Raw genomic sequence first — 21,243 nt, 5'->3', positions numbered from 1 at the left:
ACGCCACCCTGCTTTGGAGTCAGCTGATTTTGGACCTAAACCTCCACCAACCTTTCCTTCCTTAATTTTGGACCTCACGTATTTTGTCTCAGCAAGGAGAGAAGAGTAACCAAGACAGCCCCAACTCCTGCTGGCACATTTAGCTCTGACCTCTGCAGTAGGTTCACCCACCTGCAAGTATAGAGACCCCATATCCAACCACCTCCCAAAAGTCCCACCTCTGAATACATGAGGCTCTTAGAGAACATTCTAGGTCTAAAACCCAACAGAGAACAGACTGTAAACAAGCGGTAACAAGGCACAATTTCAGCTGGTTGTGCTGGTGTACACCTCTAACCCCAGCACTCACTGAATTTTAACTCTACATTATTATCGCCTGGAAACTTACCTCGCATAGATTAATGATGTTCTCGCCGTACAGGAGTAGTTAAAAGGGAGAGAAAAAGGTATGAAGGTAAGTCAGGAGGAGTCAGGATCCATTAGCCGCCACTCCTCCCACAGGGACACCATCACAGCCAGGAGACATCTGTTGTGCTTCATCCACCAGTCATTTATTGCAAAATGAAGTTTTGGTTCAGAACAGAAGGGAAATAAGCCCATCAAGGATGAGCTACACTAATTAATGAAATCAACCCGACAGTCAGTAACACGTATATAGCATCAGCTGGAGGTTCTTAACGTCAAGATTTATTAACTCTTCAGATGGTCAGGCTGTACAGAGTTTTCCTCAGATGTGCATTCCACATAGTTGTATCATAACAAAGTTAATTTCTTATAAAATATTATTTCCTTAAGGAGTAAAGGAGTGCGAAAAAGCTCCAACCATAATTAAATATAGTTGATGTACATTTATATGTATTATTAAAGATCTGACGTAAATACATAAGTAACACAGCCAAGTAAGAAAGCTATGACCCAAATGATCATACATTTTACTAATCATCCATAAAATGTGAAAAAATTACATTATATAAGTTGAGCTGATTTTAAGAATCTTTTTTATTAGAAGACAAAAATCTATGTCCATAGACCATTGTTTGAATGAGAGCTATCAGCAGATATAATTATTACCTTAAATCAATCTTATTACCCAAATTACTTTCCTTATTGGTTGACACAGTACCTCTGCCTCCTCAGGACACAGGAAGTGGTCACTGATGACAGCTGGCGGAAGTGATGGACACACAGTGGGAGCGGTAACACTGACCACATGCACATCTAATAACTGTTCCCGTGGAGAAGAGGGCTGATGGCTAAAGTTACCACGTACTTTATCTGTTCTGTCACTTGCTGTCTTTAGCATTAAAGTTAAACATTATTATATTTTCCACAAATGCTTCATGTGATGAAAATGCTTTTTAACCCAAGCTCAGATTATTAATAAGAGAAGGACATTTCATCTTCTTTCTTACTTCCCTGGAATTTGTCAGGCCTGCATTCACCAAATGCACAGAGAGATGAGTCACTGGGAAGACAATCTGACCACACAAGAGCTCTATTTTAAGGCAAGTGTCTTCAGCACATACACACAGAGCAATTTAGCCACTGACGGACTTTATCAAAAGACAGTGCCAAACAGGAAACCAAGGTAAAACTTTACCCATAGAAGTGCCCCCAAGTATAAAGACATTCTCAGTGTACTTATACATCTTACCCATAACTAAATAAAGAATTCTTCTCAAGTTCTTATATGCCCCATAATACCCAAGATTCTGAATTCTAGAAAAAATATTACAAATACTCTAATATCTTTGCAATAAGGCTCTCCATATAAGGCTACCTTTCATATAAGGCTGCTTTGACTTAATTTCTGAAGATAACAAAAATGTGCACCAAAAACTCTATTCTGAACTAAACAGAGAGGTCTTAGTCTTATAAAGGATAGTGAAGTGATTAACTTATTGATCAGAAATAAAATCAGACCAAAATCAAAATTAAAGTCCATTAAAAAAAAGTTTCCAGTAGTGAAGATGGAACCCAGGGACTTGGTAATGAGCTACGTACCTCCCAGTCCCTGCTTAACTTTTTACATTTGAGACCGAGTATCACTAAACTGACGCAGCCAAGCTGGAACTTGAGATCCTCCTGCCTCATCCTTCCCCAGTGCTGGGCTTATAGGCATATGGCACCATGCCTGGTTTTCCTATCATTTTTCAACATGAAATTGAACAACAATGATATAAAAATGGTTGAACCCAAGCATGATGGTGCATCCCTATAATCCCAGCACTTGGGAGGCTGAGGCAGAAAGACTGCATGGAATTCAAGACCACCCTGGGCTACCCTGTGAGTCCAGGGCAGCTTGAGCTCCATGATAAGACCCTGTCTCAAAAAACCAAATTAAACAAACAAACATAAACCTCTGTTGGGCCAGCTGCCTTAGTTGACCTTAAAAAACAAATGACCTTCAAAAAATAAATAAAAATGATTGAATGTATAGATTCAACCATTTTTTAGTGCAAAATAGACATATAGTTACTTTTACATAAACAAGTTAAATAGAATATAATCCATAACACATTATTCATAATATAGCTTAGATATCCACATTATGAGATCTTTACAAAAGTAGACCTAACTTTTACTTTCAGGTTAGAAATGGCCTAACAGTTTATCTTTGGAGATTGATGGCTTTCTAAAATGAAGGACACAGCCTGGTGTGGTGGCTCACGCCTGTAATCCCAGCACTCGGGAGGCTGAAGCAGGAGGATCGTTGCGAGTTCGAGACCAGCCTGGGCTACAAAGTGAGCTCAAGGCCAGCCTGAACTGCGGAGCGAGACCCCGTCTCAAAAAAGACCAAAAAATAAAATAAAATAAAATAAAATAAAAAGGACAATGTAAATCTAAGTCACATGCCACGTGGTGCATTAATGTGCCTGTCATCTGTTTCGGGTCCTAAAAGTGAAAAACGATCAATACTACAAAAAGTGGAAAAATGTACCCCAGATTTCTGTTGTAGCCCAAACACTCACAGGGTCTGTGTATTTTTAATTAATGAGTAGTCTGATGCAATGATATAGTGGTAAAAAGATCTGCTCACTGACTGCACTCATGTCAAAATGCTGTCCTTAAAATGAAAACAGTATTCATTATGCCTGAATACAAAGATAGCCCAATGACAAGATCAGTTTTTTTTTTCATGTGTGACAATCACTATACTCATTTCCAGTACCAAACTCTGTGATGTGAAGAGAAACAACAACAAAACCCAAACTCTGTATTCGCTTAATAATTTAATCAAGCACTCTAGAAAAACGTTGCTCTAAGGGGAAGTCTGGCAGGAACTGCTTATTTAATTTCCAAATTAGATCAAAATAAGAGAAGCAAAATGGGACTGAAAAAATTAAGACTACCTAGATGAATAAATAATAAAAATAGACATTAAAACAGCTGCACACTAAGTAACCAGAGAGGCTCACAACCCAAATCCCACTTGCACAGGGCTGTCAGTGATGTCCTGCTGCAAGGTCACCTGCTCATCCTTAAAAGACAGGAAACACCAAGCACTCACTGGTTCCGATCCCACAGAGCTGCTCCTCTGTAAAAACATGTAGCATCTGAGGTGGGGAAGGGGGCAGAGCTCTAAGTGTAAATGCCAAGTTAAGTAACCCTTTAGTTGAGGAGATCTAGAAATGTGCTTATTTAGTAATCAGCAAAAGATGCCATTGTCTTCAAACATTCCCACTTTACAAATCAGCCACAGCTTCTGCCCACAGAATGATTCACTCTTGTTGTAATTATACGACAAGAGCAATTAGATATTTGAGTAAAATCCATTTTCTACTCTTAAATACATCAGGTAGGTCAATGACGATGACATCTAAGGACCTGCTACTTAATGTTCATCACGTCCAATCCGCAAAACGAAGCAGACGTGGAATAAAAGTTGCTCAGGATGTGGTTCTGCTCAGTGTCACCACAACCACTCCAGGACTTCCAACACCTTCCTCTAAGACAAAGTGTCCTGCCCATGGCAATTTTCCAAGCGAGGGAACAAGACTGGCAAACCTGTGCCCAAATCACTAAGCATGAACATGGCAAGTGGAAAGAGAAGCAACCGGTGGGCTGGGCTGGAGAAGATACGGAGGACAAGCAGAGATGCCACAGGGGTGAGTGGCGCCAATCTGACGCAAGACTCAGAGGCAGGAGGGCAGCAATCAGGACCCCCAGGCTGGGTGGACCTACGCTCCTGTACACGTTACCTCTGGTGACCTCTGTACACCCATGATCCTGATCCCTGGAGCAAACAAGCCTATAAACACCAGCAGCAGGGAGCCGGATTTGTTTTTGTTTTGTTTTTTTGGACAGGGCCTCACCTTACAGTGCAGGTTAGCCTTAAATCACTATGTAGATTGCAGATGAGACTGGATACTACCATGCCAAGCAAAAGTTCTTTGATTTTGGTTTTTTGGCAGTGCTGGGGATGCACCTCAGGGTGTTGTACATTATCCAGTGTTTCTCAGTGAGTTGCAGTCCTGGAAAGACAGTTATAGATATAAATATGAGTAAATATAAATACAGACATTGATATAGCTTTTTGTTGTTGTTTTGGAGATGGAGCTGTCCAGGCTTGCCTTGAACTCTATCCTCACATCTTAACTTCCTGAGAAGCTGGGATTACAGGCAGGCATCATCATGCCAGCTGAAAAGAAAAAAGAAAAGAGGGGGAAGAAAGGAAGAAAGGAATGGAGAGGAAGGAAGGAAGACAGACAGACAAACAAACAGATGAAAGAAAGAGAAAGAAAAAGAATGAATATTTTTAGACAGGGTCTGGCTATGTAGTTCAGGGAGGCCTTGAACTCACTATGTAGCCCAGGCTAACTTCAAACTCATAGCAATCCTCCTGCCTGTGTCGCTTGAGTGCTGGGATTACAGGCATGCGCCACCATGCCCTGCAGAATCAGGACTTCACACTTACCAGGCAGGTGCTATGCCACTGAGCTATATCCTCGGCCCCTAAAAAGATGTATTTTTTAGAAACTGCTGGTTACAAATTTCTTAGGATGATCAACTAGGGTTAGAGATTTATTTTCAAAATACTTATAAGGATTCAGCAAAACCAAAAGAATTACAAACATTAGCAGTTTTTTTTTATTTAAGAAGTTCCTATAATTTTCACTACTCCACAGAATTTAAAAGTTGTGGTTATCATTTAAACATCTGATGACTAATTATTGGGGCTCTTGCTCTTCCCAGGAACATTTGTTATAAACAGTAGTGAATACATGTATTTTATTGCTAAAGCAAAGTATACCTCTTTAAAAGCTGTTTTTCCAAACTATGTATCTGTATCTGCACCAAAGTGTAGGGTCACCAAATCTTGGTCCATAACTCCATTAGGCTTGAGATCCACATTTGCATTGATGATTATTAACATCTGCTCAGTACATTCATAAGAGTTATTAAAAATACAGCCATTAGCCAAGGTCCTTTGAGGCACATGTACAAAATTAGAAAACTAAGTATTCAGTCAAATAGTACATTAGCAACATTACTCATGAAAAATGCCAGTCGGGCTCCATGTACTACAGTCAGTAATGGTCAGAATGGAAAACTTGCCTGTGACCTTCCAACCATTTGGGGATGTGCTATTTACAGATGATATTAAGATTTTCCGTCACTTATTTGACTGTCATTATCTCCTAAAGAACTTTCAGAACAACTGCATTTGTGATAGCAAACCATATTTTTTTAAAAATCTGTGCTTTGTGTTTGTGCAGAGGAGCATCAGGCTCAAGGGAGTTTTCTGGGTGCCCTTGCACCTCGCTGAGGGCACCTCCCGGAGGGAGGCCTGCTCAGGGCCATCTCTGTACTGCAGAGGGCCCTGAACAGCAGTGACACCCATTAGGCAGATATTCCTAAAGATAAAACAAGAGACCCCAAACATCTTTTTGCTACAGATTAAGTGCCAAGTCTTGTTTTTTCGTTTGTTTGTTTGCTTTGCCTTTTTGAGACAAATTCACTATGCAGTTCAGGCTTGGCCTTGAACTCACTTTGTAGCCCCAGACTGGCCTCAAACTCCTGGTGATGCTCCTGCCTCAGCCTCTGCAGTGTTTACAGGGATTACAGGTGTGCACCACTACAGCCAGCAACCAAGTCTTGTTTTTGAGAATCCTTCTTCCTCACCTTAGCAATTCAGTGACATATGCCCATTGTGTGAGTACTAAGGAAAGATGTAGGCTTCAGCCCTTCCAGAAAGTTCTATCAGGCTCACTATGAAGCATCCTCCCAGGCGGGCAGAATGAGGAGTTGAAACATCTTAAATATGGCCTTGCAGGGAGGCTGAGGCACCCTATTCTACACTCTGGCATCCTCCCAATACTCCTAGAACATGTGAGTTTAAGAATTCCAAGTCATGCTGGACGTGATGGCTCACGCCTATAATCCCAGCACTCGACAGGCTGAGGCAGGAGGATCGTTGTGAGTTCAAAACCATCCTAGATACAAAGTGAGCTCAAAGCCAGCCTGAACTGCACAGAAAGACCTTGTCTCAAAAAGACAAAAAAAAAAAAAAAAGAATTCCAAGGTCAAATAATAAAGCACTAAAATAAAATAATCCAAACAATGGAAACAAATCATTTTCTATCTCTTCTGTATTTTTAGGCAAGTAAACCCAAACTCAAATTAACTTGGGCTAATGAAAAGAACCAATTTAGTAGAAACCATCAAATGTGTATCAATTAAAGTGTTTTTTAAAGCCATAACAGGAGCTTGGCTTCAACTTGATTAGTGTCTTGTGGAGATTTACAAAGTTGCATTTAATGGGCTAGGGGTATAGCACAGTGCCTGCCTAGCAAATGCAAAGTTGTGAGTTCCTTTCCTGATACTCCCCACAAAAAAAAAGAGAGACAAACTTGCTTCAATGAGATGTATTTTCCGACACTGACAAGACAACTCAACAAGACAACTCTTTCCATCTGTTCATTAAAACACATTGTTAGAATCTAACACCCTGTAACAACAACAACAACAACAAAACCCTCCATAAACTGGGGATAGAAGAAAACTTCCTCAACCTGACAAAGGGAATCGAGTATCATTAAACACCAATCAGCTGTATTCCTAAATCCTAACAAAAAAATAACTTGAAAATGAAATTCAGGAAACAATTCCATCTACAATGTCAAAAAGAATAAAACACCTAGGAACGGGCCAGGGATATAGCTCAGCAGCTCAGCGCCTCCCTGGCAAGGTGTAAGTTCCATGTGTGGGTACCCAAAACGAAACAAAAACACCTAGGAATACATTAGACCAAAAAAGAGCAAAACACTTGCACATTGAAAACTACAAAACATTGTTGAAAGAAATCAAAGAAGACCTAAGCAAATGCAAAGATAAAAAGACTTTTGAGTTCCTAGAATGGCTAACACTCTACTAATTCTTTTACAAATTCAAAGCAATCCCTATCACAACTGCCTTTTATGAAGAAAAAGCTACATGTCAATCTTAATTTCCTATGATATATAAGAGAACAAGAGTAGCTAAGTCTTCAACAAAGAGGTACTTACATTTGCTGAGTCTCAAACTTAATGCAAAGCTAGTCTTCCGTGTGATTCTGGCACAAAAACACACATACAGATCATTGGAAAGGAAAGTCCAAAAATAAATCCACATATCTATGGTCAGTTCACAAAAGGTAGTTTTTCTTAAACTTTTGTAAGCTATACCTTATAAAAGGACTATCACCCATCATTCGAACGTTTAAATTTTTATCCAAGTCTTCCAAAGTGTTCAGTGCAGTAGTAAATCTTTAGTACTAAAAATTACTGAATTTTAAAAATATAGATAAGAGCTTTAGAAATTTATCTCAAACCAACAAGTCCAAACTTTGCATTTCTGTCCTAGAACAAAAATTCGTGACTTTCATGTGGACCTAAAACCTAAGTCTTACATCAACTTTATGATTTTATATTTTACTTCCAAGTATTTCATATGAAAATGTGGTTACGAGCTGGGCATGGGAGCATATGGGAGGCCGAGGCAGGAAGATTACAAATTTAAGCCCCGCCTTGGCAATTACGTGACTTAGTGAGACCCTTCTTCAAAATAAAAAATAAAAAAGAGCTTGGGATGGAGTTCAGTGCCAAGGTCCTAGGTCTAATCCTAGCATCACCTTCCCGCCCAAAAAAAGTGGTTATGGTTTTACAAGTGAGTTCAGGATTTGTAACTACACTTAACTGCATCTCACTAAAGAAGAAATTTTCTTGTCATCTGTATTGTAGAGAAGGCAAACATGGAATTTTATCAGAGGTACAGTATCAAGCTGTGTAAGATACAGACAAAAAGTATGTTGGTTCAATAAACCGCTGCATATTAATACAAAAGTCACCTGGCATTATTTATGCTTCCTTTCTTAAAAAAACACTTTAGGGGCTGGGGATTTAGCTCAGCGGCATAAGTGCCTGCCTTGTAATCAGGCAGTCGTGAGTTCGATCCCTGGTACCGATAAAAACGAAAAAGACAAAAAAAAAAAGAAAACCAAAAAAACACTTCAACAATACTTCTTACAGATAGCTTCATTCTGTCATTAGTAAAATTATATAATTAATTTGAAAACAATGGAAATAATTGACATTGGGGGGAAGAAGGGAGGGAACCTGCTTAATTTAAACTTACGAGTTTTATTTCAATATACTGCTGCATAAATAAGTACACTGGAGTGCTACTTTAGACACAAATGACATTACATCACTTACTCCTGGGAAGTGAAAGCCAAATAATATTCTCTCTGGCTTTTACCCACTAAATATCATTGATGTTTTGACTATGGTTGGTTCAGTGCTCTATCAACCACAGGATTCCCACCAAAGCTACTTAAATTTGAATTTGTTTAAATGACAGTATAAATGCAGTCGATCAAGTTCACTTCCTAAATGGACAATGAAGTCTACACGAACGGTCACAAGTCTAAGCGTTGACTGAAAATGCTGGGGACAGGTAGAAAATCTGGAAGTTTAAGCACAGCTTAACCACACAGCAGGGCAACAGAATCACGATCCTGGGTGATGCCTCACAAGTCCACAGAAGGTTCCAAAGCAAACGGGCAGCAAATCCTGACTTAACTCGCGGGGTCAGAGCTGGTGCCCATTCCTGAGTACAGGTGAGTTCTAAAACACAGGAAGCAAATCGCCATATGAACGCCCTCCTGACCGAACGAACTCTCCCGGAACGTTCCATTAAAGCTTCAACCCGTGTTACTGCCTACTCAGCTACGGGATTCTCTGCCTCGCTCTTCTAAATAATGCAGTGATGCCTGACCTTAGTTATATATACATGAATGGGTACGCCACTACTAGTTTAAAATCCTGTTGAGAAGCTGGTGATGTAGCTCAGTGGCACTTGTCTAGCATGCAAGCTGCTCTTGGTATCTGATCCCCAGCACTAAGGGGGAGGGGAGGAGCACAGAAGAAAAAGAAAAATTCTATCAAAAACCTGCATTCTTTATGTACCACACTGGTTCCACGTCTTTCCAGACATCTATGGCTTCTAAAAATAATTTTTTAGGGGCTGGAGATTTAGCTCAGCAGCATAAGCGCCTGCCTTGCAAGCAGGCAGTCGTGAGTTCGATCCCCGGTACCGATAAAAAGGAAAACGACAAAAAAAAAAAAAAAAAACTAAATTGGAGGAAGCTGGATACAGTGGCTTATGCCTGTAATCTCAGTATTTGGGAGGCTGAGGCAGAACTGTTGAGAGTTCAAGATCAGCCAGGGCTACAAATTGAGCTCAAGGCCAGCCTGAACTGCATAGTGAGACCCTGTCTCAAAAAGACAAACAATGGCCCATACCTGTAATCCCAGCACTCGGGAGGCTGAGGCAGGGGGAATCTGTGAGTTCAAGGCCAGCCTGAACTGCATGGTGAGATCCTGTCTCAAAAAGACCAAAACAAAACAAAACAAAAACCCCACAACAACAACAACAACAACAAAACCACTCACAAAAACAAAAAACTAAATGACAGGGCAGGTGGGAAAATACCTCAGTGGTGCAGCACCTGCCTGGCAAGCATGAGGCCCTGAGTTCGATTCCCAGTACCAACACAAAACAAAACACAACAAAAAACAACTACATCCCAAATGAAAAAGGAAGTACATACAAAGAGTACTGAATCCAGAGTCTGAATATTAGGTTTCTGGGGCCTAAGGGAACACTAGCACGAACATGTCTAAATCATAACCCACTGGAAGAAACTGTCTGCAGCTACTAAGACCTAGATGCAAGAGAATGAGGTTGACCAGAAGGTCTCTGAGATCCTGTGCCTATTAAAATATTAAGATCAAGTGTGACTGTTTTATTAGATTATTTACTACAAACTATAAAGGATATATATTTATGCAGGGTCAGAGAACTCCAGAAGTGTTCTGTAAAGTTATCCATTAAATTCGAAGTGATAAAGCTTAGTAATAAAATAGAACTAGGAGTTTGGGGTTTTTATTTTCATCTGTATAAAAAAGAGGAAGTCAGGGGTGGTGGCGCACGCCTATGATCCCAGTACTTAGGAGGCTGGGGCAGGAGGATGGTTGCGAGTTCACAACCAAAATAGCGAGACCCTGTCTCAAAAAAAAAGGAAAGAAAGAAAGAATATTTTAACACTTTTAAGAAAGAATTTATAGGTAGCCATAGAAATACATGCTTATAGTCCCAGCACTCTGAAGGCTGAGGCAGAAGGATCACAAATTTGAGCCCCGCTTGGCCATCTTAGGAACTTAGTAAGATCTTGTCTCAAAAATGAAAAAAGGCTGAAAGTGTAACTCAGCGCTCAGCATGAAGGTGTGGGTTCAATCCTGAGTCCCTCGAAAATGAAGGAAAGAAGAAAGAATTGAGTGGTAAGCTTACAAATGTAGAGAACAAATGTCACAACAGTTTCAAACTACGGGGACAACACAGTAGTAAAACAATACGGTTTTGCATTGCTATAGTTCACGTTCACACAGATTCCCTGATTTTGTCTTTCTAATCTCCAAAAATTCCACGCTAGAGAATACAAATCAAGTTACATATAAGATCGAATCATGTATGCTCAAGGTATGGTAAAGTCAAACTAAAGATCTGGGCTTCTTCTATCCTCTTTGGGTACTCTAGTTTAGGGTAGCATCCGACTTACTGTACTGACACAGATCCCAGACTAAGTATTTCCGCCATAAAGACTGAATAGGAAACTCCTAAGACGACAACTAAGAAAAAAGAGCTACTGAATGTTTTGTTGTTTTTTTTTAAAGCAGTAATATTCCGGGAAATGTTACATTTCACAAGATCTCTCTGTTCCTAGAAAGCTGCATCATGCATGAAAACAAAATTCTGAAGTACATTTTTCCATTTATGAATGAAATACTCCATCATGTCTCAGCTTTCTCCTTTGTAAACAGGCGGTTGAACTGCCATTAACATTTATCGCACATGGTATTTTAAAATGAAAATTAGCCTGTGGAAAAGCTGGTGTCGTCGGCAAGTGGGTTCTCACCCATACCTGATGCGTGTGGCTGCACGTGGCTGACCTGTGCATCTCCTCTCCTCTCCTCTCCTCTTCCTCAGAAGCCTCCCTACATCACTCCATAGGTTGTGCGCTAGTGTGCAACAGCCATCATGAGATACGGAAGTGCTGCTCGAGGAATGTCCTAGCTCTCTACAGTGACAATTTACCTGGGGAGACGATATACACAAAGGGTTCCCAGTACTGACACAACTAAGACTTAATCATGTTTTCTTAGTAATATGGAGCTGCTACCATCTCTATTTTTATTTGCATGATTCACAAAGCCTTCATCCAAAGAGGTAAAAATAAATAAATTCATGCCATAGATTTTAGTTATATCAAAATACAATAAATACATAATAAATAACAGAATTTGAGTATTTAAAAACAGAACACAGCAGTGAGAGGTACTGGGCAAAATGAGTTGACATTTATAATGGCTAAAATATCACATAAACTCAGGAAAGAAAATTAGGGAAAAGGAAATGGTTTTTGCTGTCATTACCTTAGCGATGACAAATGCAAAGCAATGTGGTTGGTTAAGACTCTTGTCAAAAACCCGGGGGGGCTATGAGGAATGGACTGCTGGGCATGTTTCTGCAGACCCTGGCCTTAACCCTCTCCTGCACTGCTCTTCTACCTGGAGATGGACTGGCTGATGGCTAACATTTCTAATACTCTTGGTAATTCTTTCCTTGATAAATATATCCAGGTCTTCAGTCTTGTCCACCATCCCCCAACATCTCCCCGGTAAACAGTGTGCACCCTAAATTATTCATGAATCTGTGACTTTAACTTTTCATGTTTATATATGACCTCTACAGCAGTAGGGCAAAAAAGCAAAATTCTAATTCATATTGCTAAACTTTAGCACTGAAAAAATCATCCCTTGTACATTATCTAGTACTAATAATCTAGCCAGATTAATATAGCTTATTACTCAATATTCTCACAAGAGTCGTAGTGTAGCTGTGATTCACAATAGTGAAGATCAGATCAAATAATTATGTATTCATTGCTTTTGGCTGGCTTGAAATTGACTTAGCTACACAGCAACTAGGAGTACAATAACATTTCCTTTTTAATGATAATTCAGTGACAACACGTTAAGTATGACTTTGGTATCAAAAGGCTACAGAAATACTCTTTCATCTAGTAAGTCTTATTAAATTCATGGAGTTTGGGGAAAAGTTAAAAGCAGAAGAAGAAATATGGGTTGTAATACTGATACTATCAACCTACTTCTATTTTCATGTTGGAAATATTCTTGTTTGGACATCTGAATGGTAGGATGATTATCACCTAGTAACAGCAATGAATTATAATATTATCTAACATAATGCTAAACAACATAAGCTCTTGGTACTCTTAAATACTTTTTGAAGTCATTTCAGTAAAGAGATAAAAGAAATCCAAAATGGAAACGAGAATATACTCAAGCCTCCACAAAGCTGTATGACAAGGTGGATAATAGGCACAAAAATAGAGCAGAGGATAGGTAAGTATGGAAGAGCTTTTCAAGTGACATTCTCGTTTGTATCTAGCTCCATTATGCAGTTTAAATTTTGGCCAAATTTTTAAAGTATTTGTTAAACAGTTCTTGCATGTGACATATGTTTCCAGAATACTTCTGACATTGATACGAGAAATTATAAAACATTTAGAAATGAAAATGTTAGTCTCAAAAATAACACCAAAGTTCCAAGCTTCTTCTGAATTCATTAAGATGGAAAACATTTGGAAAATAGAATCATTCTGTTTTAAAGTGTTCAAATAGTGTACTTTAAAAAAAAAAAACAGAAATATGTAATTGTTCAAGGCAAGGAAGAGACCAGTCTAAAGTTAATCCTAAAGTTTACTCTAGGAATCATTACTCTTCCTTGCGGTCTCAATCCCTTTTTGCTCCATAATAAATAAACTGTGCTATCTCTTCCGCTGGGAAGGATAATTTTTATCCTACCAAGATGATGACAATGCCTCTGCAGTGCTCAACCAACAAGAAACGCATGAATGTGAAGTGGCAGCAGCTCTTTCTCTCAAACGACGTGTATGCAAGAATTGATCTGCAATGCATTAATTCAGGAACTCAGCAGAGAGGCTCCTGCTATATCTGGCCGATCTAAACTTGAGCTCATGGTAACACTGCACGAAGCTATGGTAGATGAAAGTGATAGGTAATGCCAACAGAACAATTCCACTAACAACACAAACTCCTCCAAGAATCCTTCCAGGCACTGTGATAGGATACATATCTCCATAGCCAACTGTAGTCATAGAGATAATCACCCACCAGCAGGCAGCGGGGATGCTGGCGAAGTCCTTGTTGGATGTTTCCAGGTCCAACCCATGTTCAAGAAGCTGAGAAAGTGCACTAAAGATTGCCATGGCAACACAAATGAAGACGAGTAACATAACCATCTCTCGGTAACATCGCTTGAGAGTCAAACCGAGTGTCTGAAGACCAATGAAGTGACGGGCAAGCTTAATCACCCAAAAAATCCTCATCATCCTGAGCACCCTCAAGGTGACTCCGGCCCTCTGCAGTTGGGAGTTCTCACCCGTAAACACTGTCATTAGCACGGAGATGTAATATGGCGTGATTGCCAATAAATCAATGATGTTCAGGGGTCTCTTGACAAACTCACACTTGTTTTTGGAGACGATGAACCTCACAATGCACTCCGCAGTGAACCAACCTATGCAGATAGCTTCAATTATCCTGTCAAGAGAACAAAAGAAGAATTGATCATTTTATTTTTAAGCATTTTAATAGCTCTTAGATTTCTTCACATAGTACTACAACGACATACTAATTCAGTTACTTTTCCAGAAAACATAAAGAACAGACAGCATTACCAACATCATTAGAGCCACCAGGACACAACAAGTATGACAGTTCAGATGAGAACTGAACTTGATAGAGCTCTTGTTTATACTATACAAGTAACACCATTAAAATGATCATTTTTTGCACTAATAAATAGGGAAAAAAATCTCTATCTTATATGGTGGTCTGAAATTAACTTCACTTGACCTAGCCACAAAGTGAAATTCCACTTACTCTTGACGGACAGCAGTTCTCAACTGCAGTATCAGTTAGGGAGTGGGTCAGAAGGACTCTGTTCTGCCAATGGTGAACATGTCCAAATTTATTCCTGATAAATTAGAGCAAATGCAACATGATTCTTTCTTTCCTTTCCGAGGCCTGTGCAGGAGATGCCGGAGCTGAGGGAGCTTTCTGTCCCGAGCAAGGCAGAGCTCTGGGTCCCCTCCCCTCATCACGAAGTCCAGAGTGGAAAGAAGGCTGAGGATTCCCAGCGCTGGAGTGAACCACCACCAGGATCTTCCCAGGACCACAACCACTTTCTTTACTGCAATCATCTTTATGTAGCATGTATTTTTAAAATATAAGACCATATTTTGCCTGGAGCTGTATTCACCAACCTTTCTACCCCACTGCGCACACTGGAAATAATTAATATTTATACAGCACACAGGAGCCAAAGAACAGGATTTCTGAAGCAGAAGCCAATACCTTGGGGCCCTGGCCACCCTGGCTCCTGCCATGCACTCTGTAAGGCTGAGGAGTCAGATCTCAGTACACTGGTTAGGGAGCCCTGACCGGCAGTGAGAGGCGACTCAAAGGGAACTGTAATTAATTTAAATCTTTTAAATTCTGTTATCTTTAGTATACCATCACTCATTTCTTCCCACACAATTTGTTGGTACCCAGATCCAACATCAGAAGTCTAACGGAGAGATGCAAGAGTCACAGTAAGATTTACTCAAAGTGCATTCCACAGAACTCAAAGTGCACTGGACATTATTCTGCAAGATGAAGAAATACCAGGTTTCCTTGTTGCAGAGCTTGGCAGGATCATAAAGATTAACTGTATTTTATTACCTTTTATTTCTTTTGTGAATAGGTATTCTATCATATAATTCATATCTATAAATGTATAACAAAATCTGTAAAGATTAAAAGAGAAGGAAACACTGTAGCCAGCTGCGGCAGAAAGAACACAGGTTCAAACCTGCCTGGCTAACCTGACAAAAAAAAAAGACTTTGGCTGTGTAGCACAATGCCAGGTCCCTGAGTTCAGTCCCTAGTACTAGAAAAGAGAGAAAAGGAATTTGAAACAAAGAAAAGAAGGAAAGAAACTCAGTTGATCGGTTAGTCCAGGTCTCATCTTATTCCCTCACCATCTGGTTCCTTCAGTGAAGGCAACAAATACCACTTTTAATAAATCCCTCCAGAGTTACTTTATGCACAACAAAAATGTACGTGTGTGTGTGTGTGTGTGTGTGTGTGTGTGTGTATGTGTGTCTTTTCACCCCTTTCTGTACAACCATTGCCATGCTTTTTGTTCACCTGTCTTGGAAATCACTGAAAACAGAGCTGCCTGATTTCTTAAATACGGTAACACAGTCTTGAAGTATTCTACTGCATGTCTGTACTGTGATGTATTTAACCAGTTCACCTGGTAGTTTTCCATCTCCAATGTCAAAACCAATGATGTAATGAATAGTCTTGTTTCTACATTATTTCATAATAGTACAAATATATCTGTAGGATAAACCTCAGATTTGGAATTCTGTACACAAGATTAAAGGCAATGATTTTGATAACTCCTGCCAAACTACCCCCACAGAGGTTATACTGCATTACCCTCCCACCAGCCACACATGCCAATGTCTATTTCCCACAGCCTCCCCAATGTAAAGTATTTGGAAATCACTGCCACTCTGAGAGATAAAAAGCATTATTTTACTGGGTGTGACAGAACATGCCTATTATCTCAGTTAGTCAGGAGGCTGAGGCAGGAGGATCATAAATTCAAGGCCTTCCTGGGCAACTTGGCAAGACCATGTTTCAAAATAAAACAAAACAGTATAATAACAAGGGCTGGGACTGAGCTACAGCTCAGTTCAGCAGTGGAGCGCCGCTGGGTGTTCAGTCATCAGTTTCTTAAGAAGGAACAAAGGAAAAGAGGAAGGAAGAAAGGCGAGGAGGGACAGACGGAGAAGGAGGGAGGGTGGCAGCATGTCATCTGGAAGAGTGTGGGACATTTATCCAGGCACGTAGGAAAGCCTGCTCGGTGACTCCGTCCTTTGCTGAGTAGGTATCCTTGCACCTACTCAGGTCCGCTACGACGGTCCTTCAGGCTACGCCGCATTAGACCGCTTTTACTTGTTTTCTTTGGGGCTGTTATTCTCTGAAACACCAGAGGCTTTGTCTAGAAATCTGTCTGTAGCAACATTCAATAAACTACAGCCTGTGGTCAAAATCTCTACTTCCCAACGTGAATGTACAACCTAAGAATTTTTTTAAAAATGTTTTTTAGTGGTTGGGGGAGGGGAAAAAAACCAGAATTACATCTCATGACATGTGAAAATATATGAAAGTCACATTTCAGTGGCCATAAATAGTCTTATCGGAACAGCCATCTCACACATTTACACTTTGTTTATAGCTGGTTTTGTTTGGGTTCTGGTGTTTTGAGACAGGATCTCGGTATGTAGTTCAGGCTGACTTTAAACTCACTATGTAGCTTCAGACTCATGGCAATCATACTGCTTCAGCCTCCTGAGTGCTGGTATTATGGGCATGTGCCACCACACATAAACAGCTTAAAACTGTTTTCATGTTTTAATGTAAAGCTGAACAATAATAAGAGATTATGTCTCTGTAAGCCTGAAGTATTTACTATCTGGCCCTTTATAGAAAAACTTTGCCAACCCCTGGTTTAAAGAGGGGGTTCTCAACCAGGTATGATGGCACACACACATCCCAGCATTCATGAGGCAGAAGCAGGAGGATCACTGTGAGTTCGAAGCCAGCCTGAGTAAAAGGAGACCAGTCTCAAAAAAACAAAAGAGGTGGTTCTCAAAATGATAGCCACAGAGATATTCTTCAGATCCACAGGTGCTCTGAGAATGTTCTTCTATGCTTTCCTTTCAAGAATAATTTTTACCCAGGTTTGGTGGTAAATGCCTGCAATCCCAGCTACTTGGGAAGGTGAGGCAGGAGGTTTCTAAATGTGAAGCCACCCTGGGCAATTTAGGGGAACTATTTCAAAATAAAAGATAAAACTGGGGGGTGATTGAGAATACAGGTCAGTGGGAATATAGTTCAGAGAGCTTGCCCAGCATGTGTGATCCTGGGGAGTGGAGGGGAGAGATACAGGAAAAGCCCTGTATATTCTATAATAATTGTTGTATGGTTCTGAGTGACAATACAGAATTCTTGAGTAAAACTATAGCCCCCAGGTCACCTTGTCTTTATCCCTGCCCCAGAGCTGCCACGGAAGCCTTCCTAGGAGAGTTAGGAAAAGAACGCCTCCATTCCTCAGATCCCACGAGTCCTAAAAGTGACATTCAGAAGCTATAGGATGGCTGAGAATTTAGTTTAGCAGCATAAGCGCCTGCCTGGCAAGCCTGAGGTCTTGAGCACAATCCCCAGTACAAAAAAAACCAACCCAGAATCTATAGGATCACGATGCCAAGATGTCACTACTGTCACAAATTCCTCAGGCCACTAGTAACTAGGGCAATAGCCACTGATGGCCAGAACCTAGGCATCAAAGTATATTTGTTCCCTGGGACTATTATAAAAAATACCACAAACTTCACACTTGGCAGCTTAGCACTAGAGCACTTCTTTCTGTTCTGTGTACTGGGGCCTTGTCTCAAGTCCCAAGACTGCCAAAAAAAAGAAGGAAAACAAGAAGTCACCAAGAAGGAAGCCTCCCTACAAATCAGCGCCATGTGTGGGCTGCTGGGGGTATAGCCAGATGCCAGTCCCTCCTGGAGCACAGAGCCAATCCCACCCCCCAGCCTTAAGCGACCAGCTTGTAGTGTTTAGTGTTTCACTGACTTTGCAGGCCTAAAGCCAGCAGTCTGATCATCTATTCAGAGGATGACAATGTACAATGTAGCATCTATGGAGGACCTCCTTCTGAAGGTGGTGGCCATGGTTAATTCCCTATCATCTTGTTTTGAAGTTCTATATCATTTTCATTGTGTTGGTGGGCTGGGTTTTATTCTGTTCAGTCTGGTTTTGGCGTAGGCAGCTATTTCAAAGATAACAAGATACACTGTGATGGCCGTATTGGATTTAATCATCTTGTTTTGGACTTGTTTATTGCATTCATTGTTTTGCTTTTATTGGTTCTATTCTGTTCTGTTTTGTATGATTTTTGCTAAGTCTGAAGGTATCTGCAGCCATTTGGGGGACAACAGGAGACATTATGGCAACCGTTGTTGATTTCCTATTGTTTTGAAATCCTGTATCACTTACACTGGTTTGTTTTGATTGGCTCTATTCTGTTTTATTTTGCTTGGTTTTATTCTCTTTAAAATCAAAAAGAGGGGAGACGGAGAAAATTTACTTTCTCATACAATCCAGAGTCCAGAAATCCAAAATCAGTATCACTAGTCCAACATCAAGGTGGTAGCAGGCCCACTCTCCTTTTGGAAGCTCTAGAGGAGAATTTATTCCTAGCCTTGTCCAGCTGCCGAGGCCACAGTCACTCCAGGCTCTGCCCCCGCAGCCCCAGGTCTCTAGGAAGTGTCCCTGCCTCTTCCTTACAAGGGTAAACCCCACGACAGCACTAGGACTTACTGGGATAATCCAGTAGATTAATTTAATCCCATCTATAAAATCCTCTGTGCTTAATCATTCTTTGGAAATTGAACTCACAGCCTTGCCTGTGGTAGGTAAGCATACTCCCCTTTTGCTATACAGGACAACATTCACCAGTTTCAGGGATCAAGGCCTGATACCTCTTTCTGGGTGAGGCAGTACTTTCAGCCTATCACACCGTCACCAGGAGGACACATCCCAAAGGAAAAGGAACCTAACCTACTGCCTGGAAGGGAGAAGAGCAGCAGATGAAGTCACTGCTGGACCCCACAATTTCTCTGTTCTCCTTATAGACTTTGTGCTTGGCAGCAGTTCCCCTGACCCAACCCAACTAACAATAAAAGCTAGGACCTCCATAATCAGAGACTGAGAAAACTGAGAAAGTTGTAAAACTTAGTGTACTTACAAAATAGGAAGCTGTAATTTTCTAATATGCAGCTTTAAAAGCACAATGCTACACATTATGGTAATGCTCATCAAATACTGCCACCCCACCCTACAGTTAAGGTCATGTGACCAGTTCCCTAATAATGAGCAAAGAACAAAATGCCTAACATTTCTGGGCTTCTAGAAGCATAGGAGAGTGAGTGTGAGTTCTTTGCCTCACCATGGCAACCTCGAAGGCATGTCTTCTAAATGGTCTGTGTGAGGTGATGGGACCCTATCAGGCCAAGCCCTTGACTGACTTGCAGAGTACAAGACAATTTCTTTTCTGACCCAGACTGGACATGATACATGAACAAGAAAGCAATCTTTGTTATGTCAAGCCACTGAGAGCTCCAAGTTGCTTGCAATTCTAGGTAAAAAGCTGATAAATACACTCTGAACCCAGATGAGACTGCAGTAGCATATGTGTATAGGTCAATGGTTCCTAATCTAAAAACCCAAAATCAGAAATGTTCAGAACTGAAACACTGTAATGTTGATATACACTACAAGTAAAAAATTCCACACATGATCTCATGACAGGTGACGGTCAAAACAAAGGTACATTAAAAATACCATGCAAAATTACTTTCAGGCTATGTATATAAATTATATATAAAACATAAGTTTTTGTGTTTAGACTTGTGTACCGGCCCCAAGATACCTCATTATGGGTGCAAATATTCCAAAATTTTAAAATCATCAGAAATCTGCAACACTTCTGGTCTCAAGCATTTCAGCTGAGATACTTTACTCCACGTATAATAATAATAATAATAGTTTTCTCGCACTCTCATTTGGACAGAATATACCAGGTCTCCAGCTAATGTAACTGTCTCTTCTCCAGCCCAATGTGCGTGACGCCAAGAGGCACCAGGTCCCTTCCCCTCTGCAGGGCGGGCGAGCTCATCTATCAAGTAGCAGAGCTGTGTGAGCCTTCCTTCCAAGGGCCCTGCCAGCCCTAAAATCCTAAGATTCTATTAATTTCAGAAGGGGAAAAATTTTAATTGTGTCAAGAATACCAGAACATTTTCTGCCTAATTATTTCTACTCGCAGCTAAAGCTGTGCAAATAAAAAGGGAAGAAATTCAAATGATGTGGAATAATTTCTCAGTAAGGGGATTTCAAAGAAGTAGGCTTATCTGTAATGAGGTCCTAGGGGCTCTTCCTGCCCACCCCCAAGTCAGAGGCAGCTTCGGGAGAACTCACACTGAAGAACTGAATCACGGAGGAAGCCCAAGCATTATTTTCAAAGGATTATGCCAAGTCAGTCTCCAACAACAAACGCCACTAAGCCTGCCAAAATCCCCATGTTTCCAAATGGCTCTCCTGCCAGTGCCACCAACAACTGCTGCAAAAGTGAGTTTTATTTACTAAGCACTCAGCAAACAACTGAGCACTCCTGAAGGTCGCAGGAGTGTAAAACACAAACTGGAAACAAGAACTAAAGAAGCTACTGAGGAGCACCATCTTTTTTAGAAGCCCATTCTGACTGCTTTTGAGCTCCAAATACGCAGGAGTTTCTGAATGCATGGCTAACAAAAATGTTTAGCACTTATTGAGGTCTTTTGGTTGGCTGTGCACTAAGCACCATGCTGACATTATTTCATAGGATCCTGTGCAAGAATTCTGTCATGTACTTCCCCTAATATATCTACATTGCAGACAGTACAAAACAGAATGACAGTGTAACCATCTTTCC

The 21,243-nt window shown here is 40.5% G+C and overlaps 1 protein-coding gene across 2 annotated transcripts in view; it reads right to left on the bottom strand.

Annotated features, from left to right (window-relative positions):
* Window positions 1-529: 529 nt before the first annotated feature.
* Window positions 530-21,243, bottom strand: part of Kcng3 (potassium voltage-gated channel modifier subfamily G member 3) — a 69,707-nt gene continuing 48,993 nt past the window's right edge. For both annotated transcript variants that reach the window (XM_063229301.1, XM_063229307.1), the window contains exon 2: window positions 530-14,189. In XM_063229301.1, coding sequence (XP_063085371.1) covers window positions 13,544-14,189 — 646 coding nt within the window. In that variant the 3' untranslated portion in view covers window positions 530-13,543. The remainder of the gene's footprint in view (window positions 14,190-21,243) is intronic.

Source organism: Cavia porcellus, unplaced genomic scaffold (assembly GCF_034190915.1).
Source record: "Cavia porcellus strain 051 isolate PalLab524CR breed Dunkin Hartley unplaced genomic scaffold, mCavPor4.1 scaffold_1, whole genome shotgun sequence".
In the NCBI taxonomy this organism is placed as follows: domain Eukaryota; kingdom Metazoa; phylum Chordata; class Mammalia; order Rodentia; family Caviidae; genus Cavia; species Cavia porcellus.
Note: the sequence above shows the minus strand (reverse complement) of the source record. Positions and strands in the feature narration are given on the sequence as shown.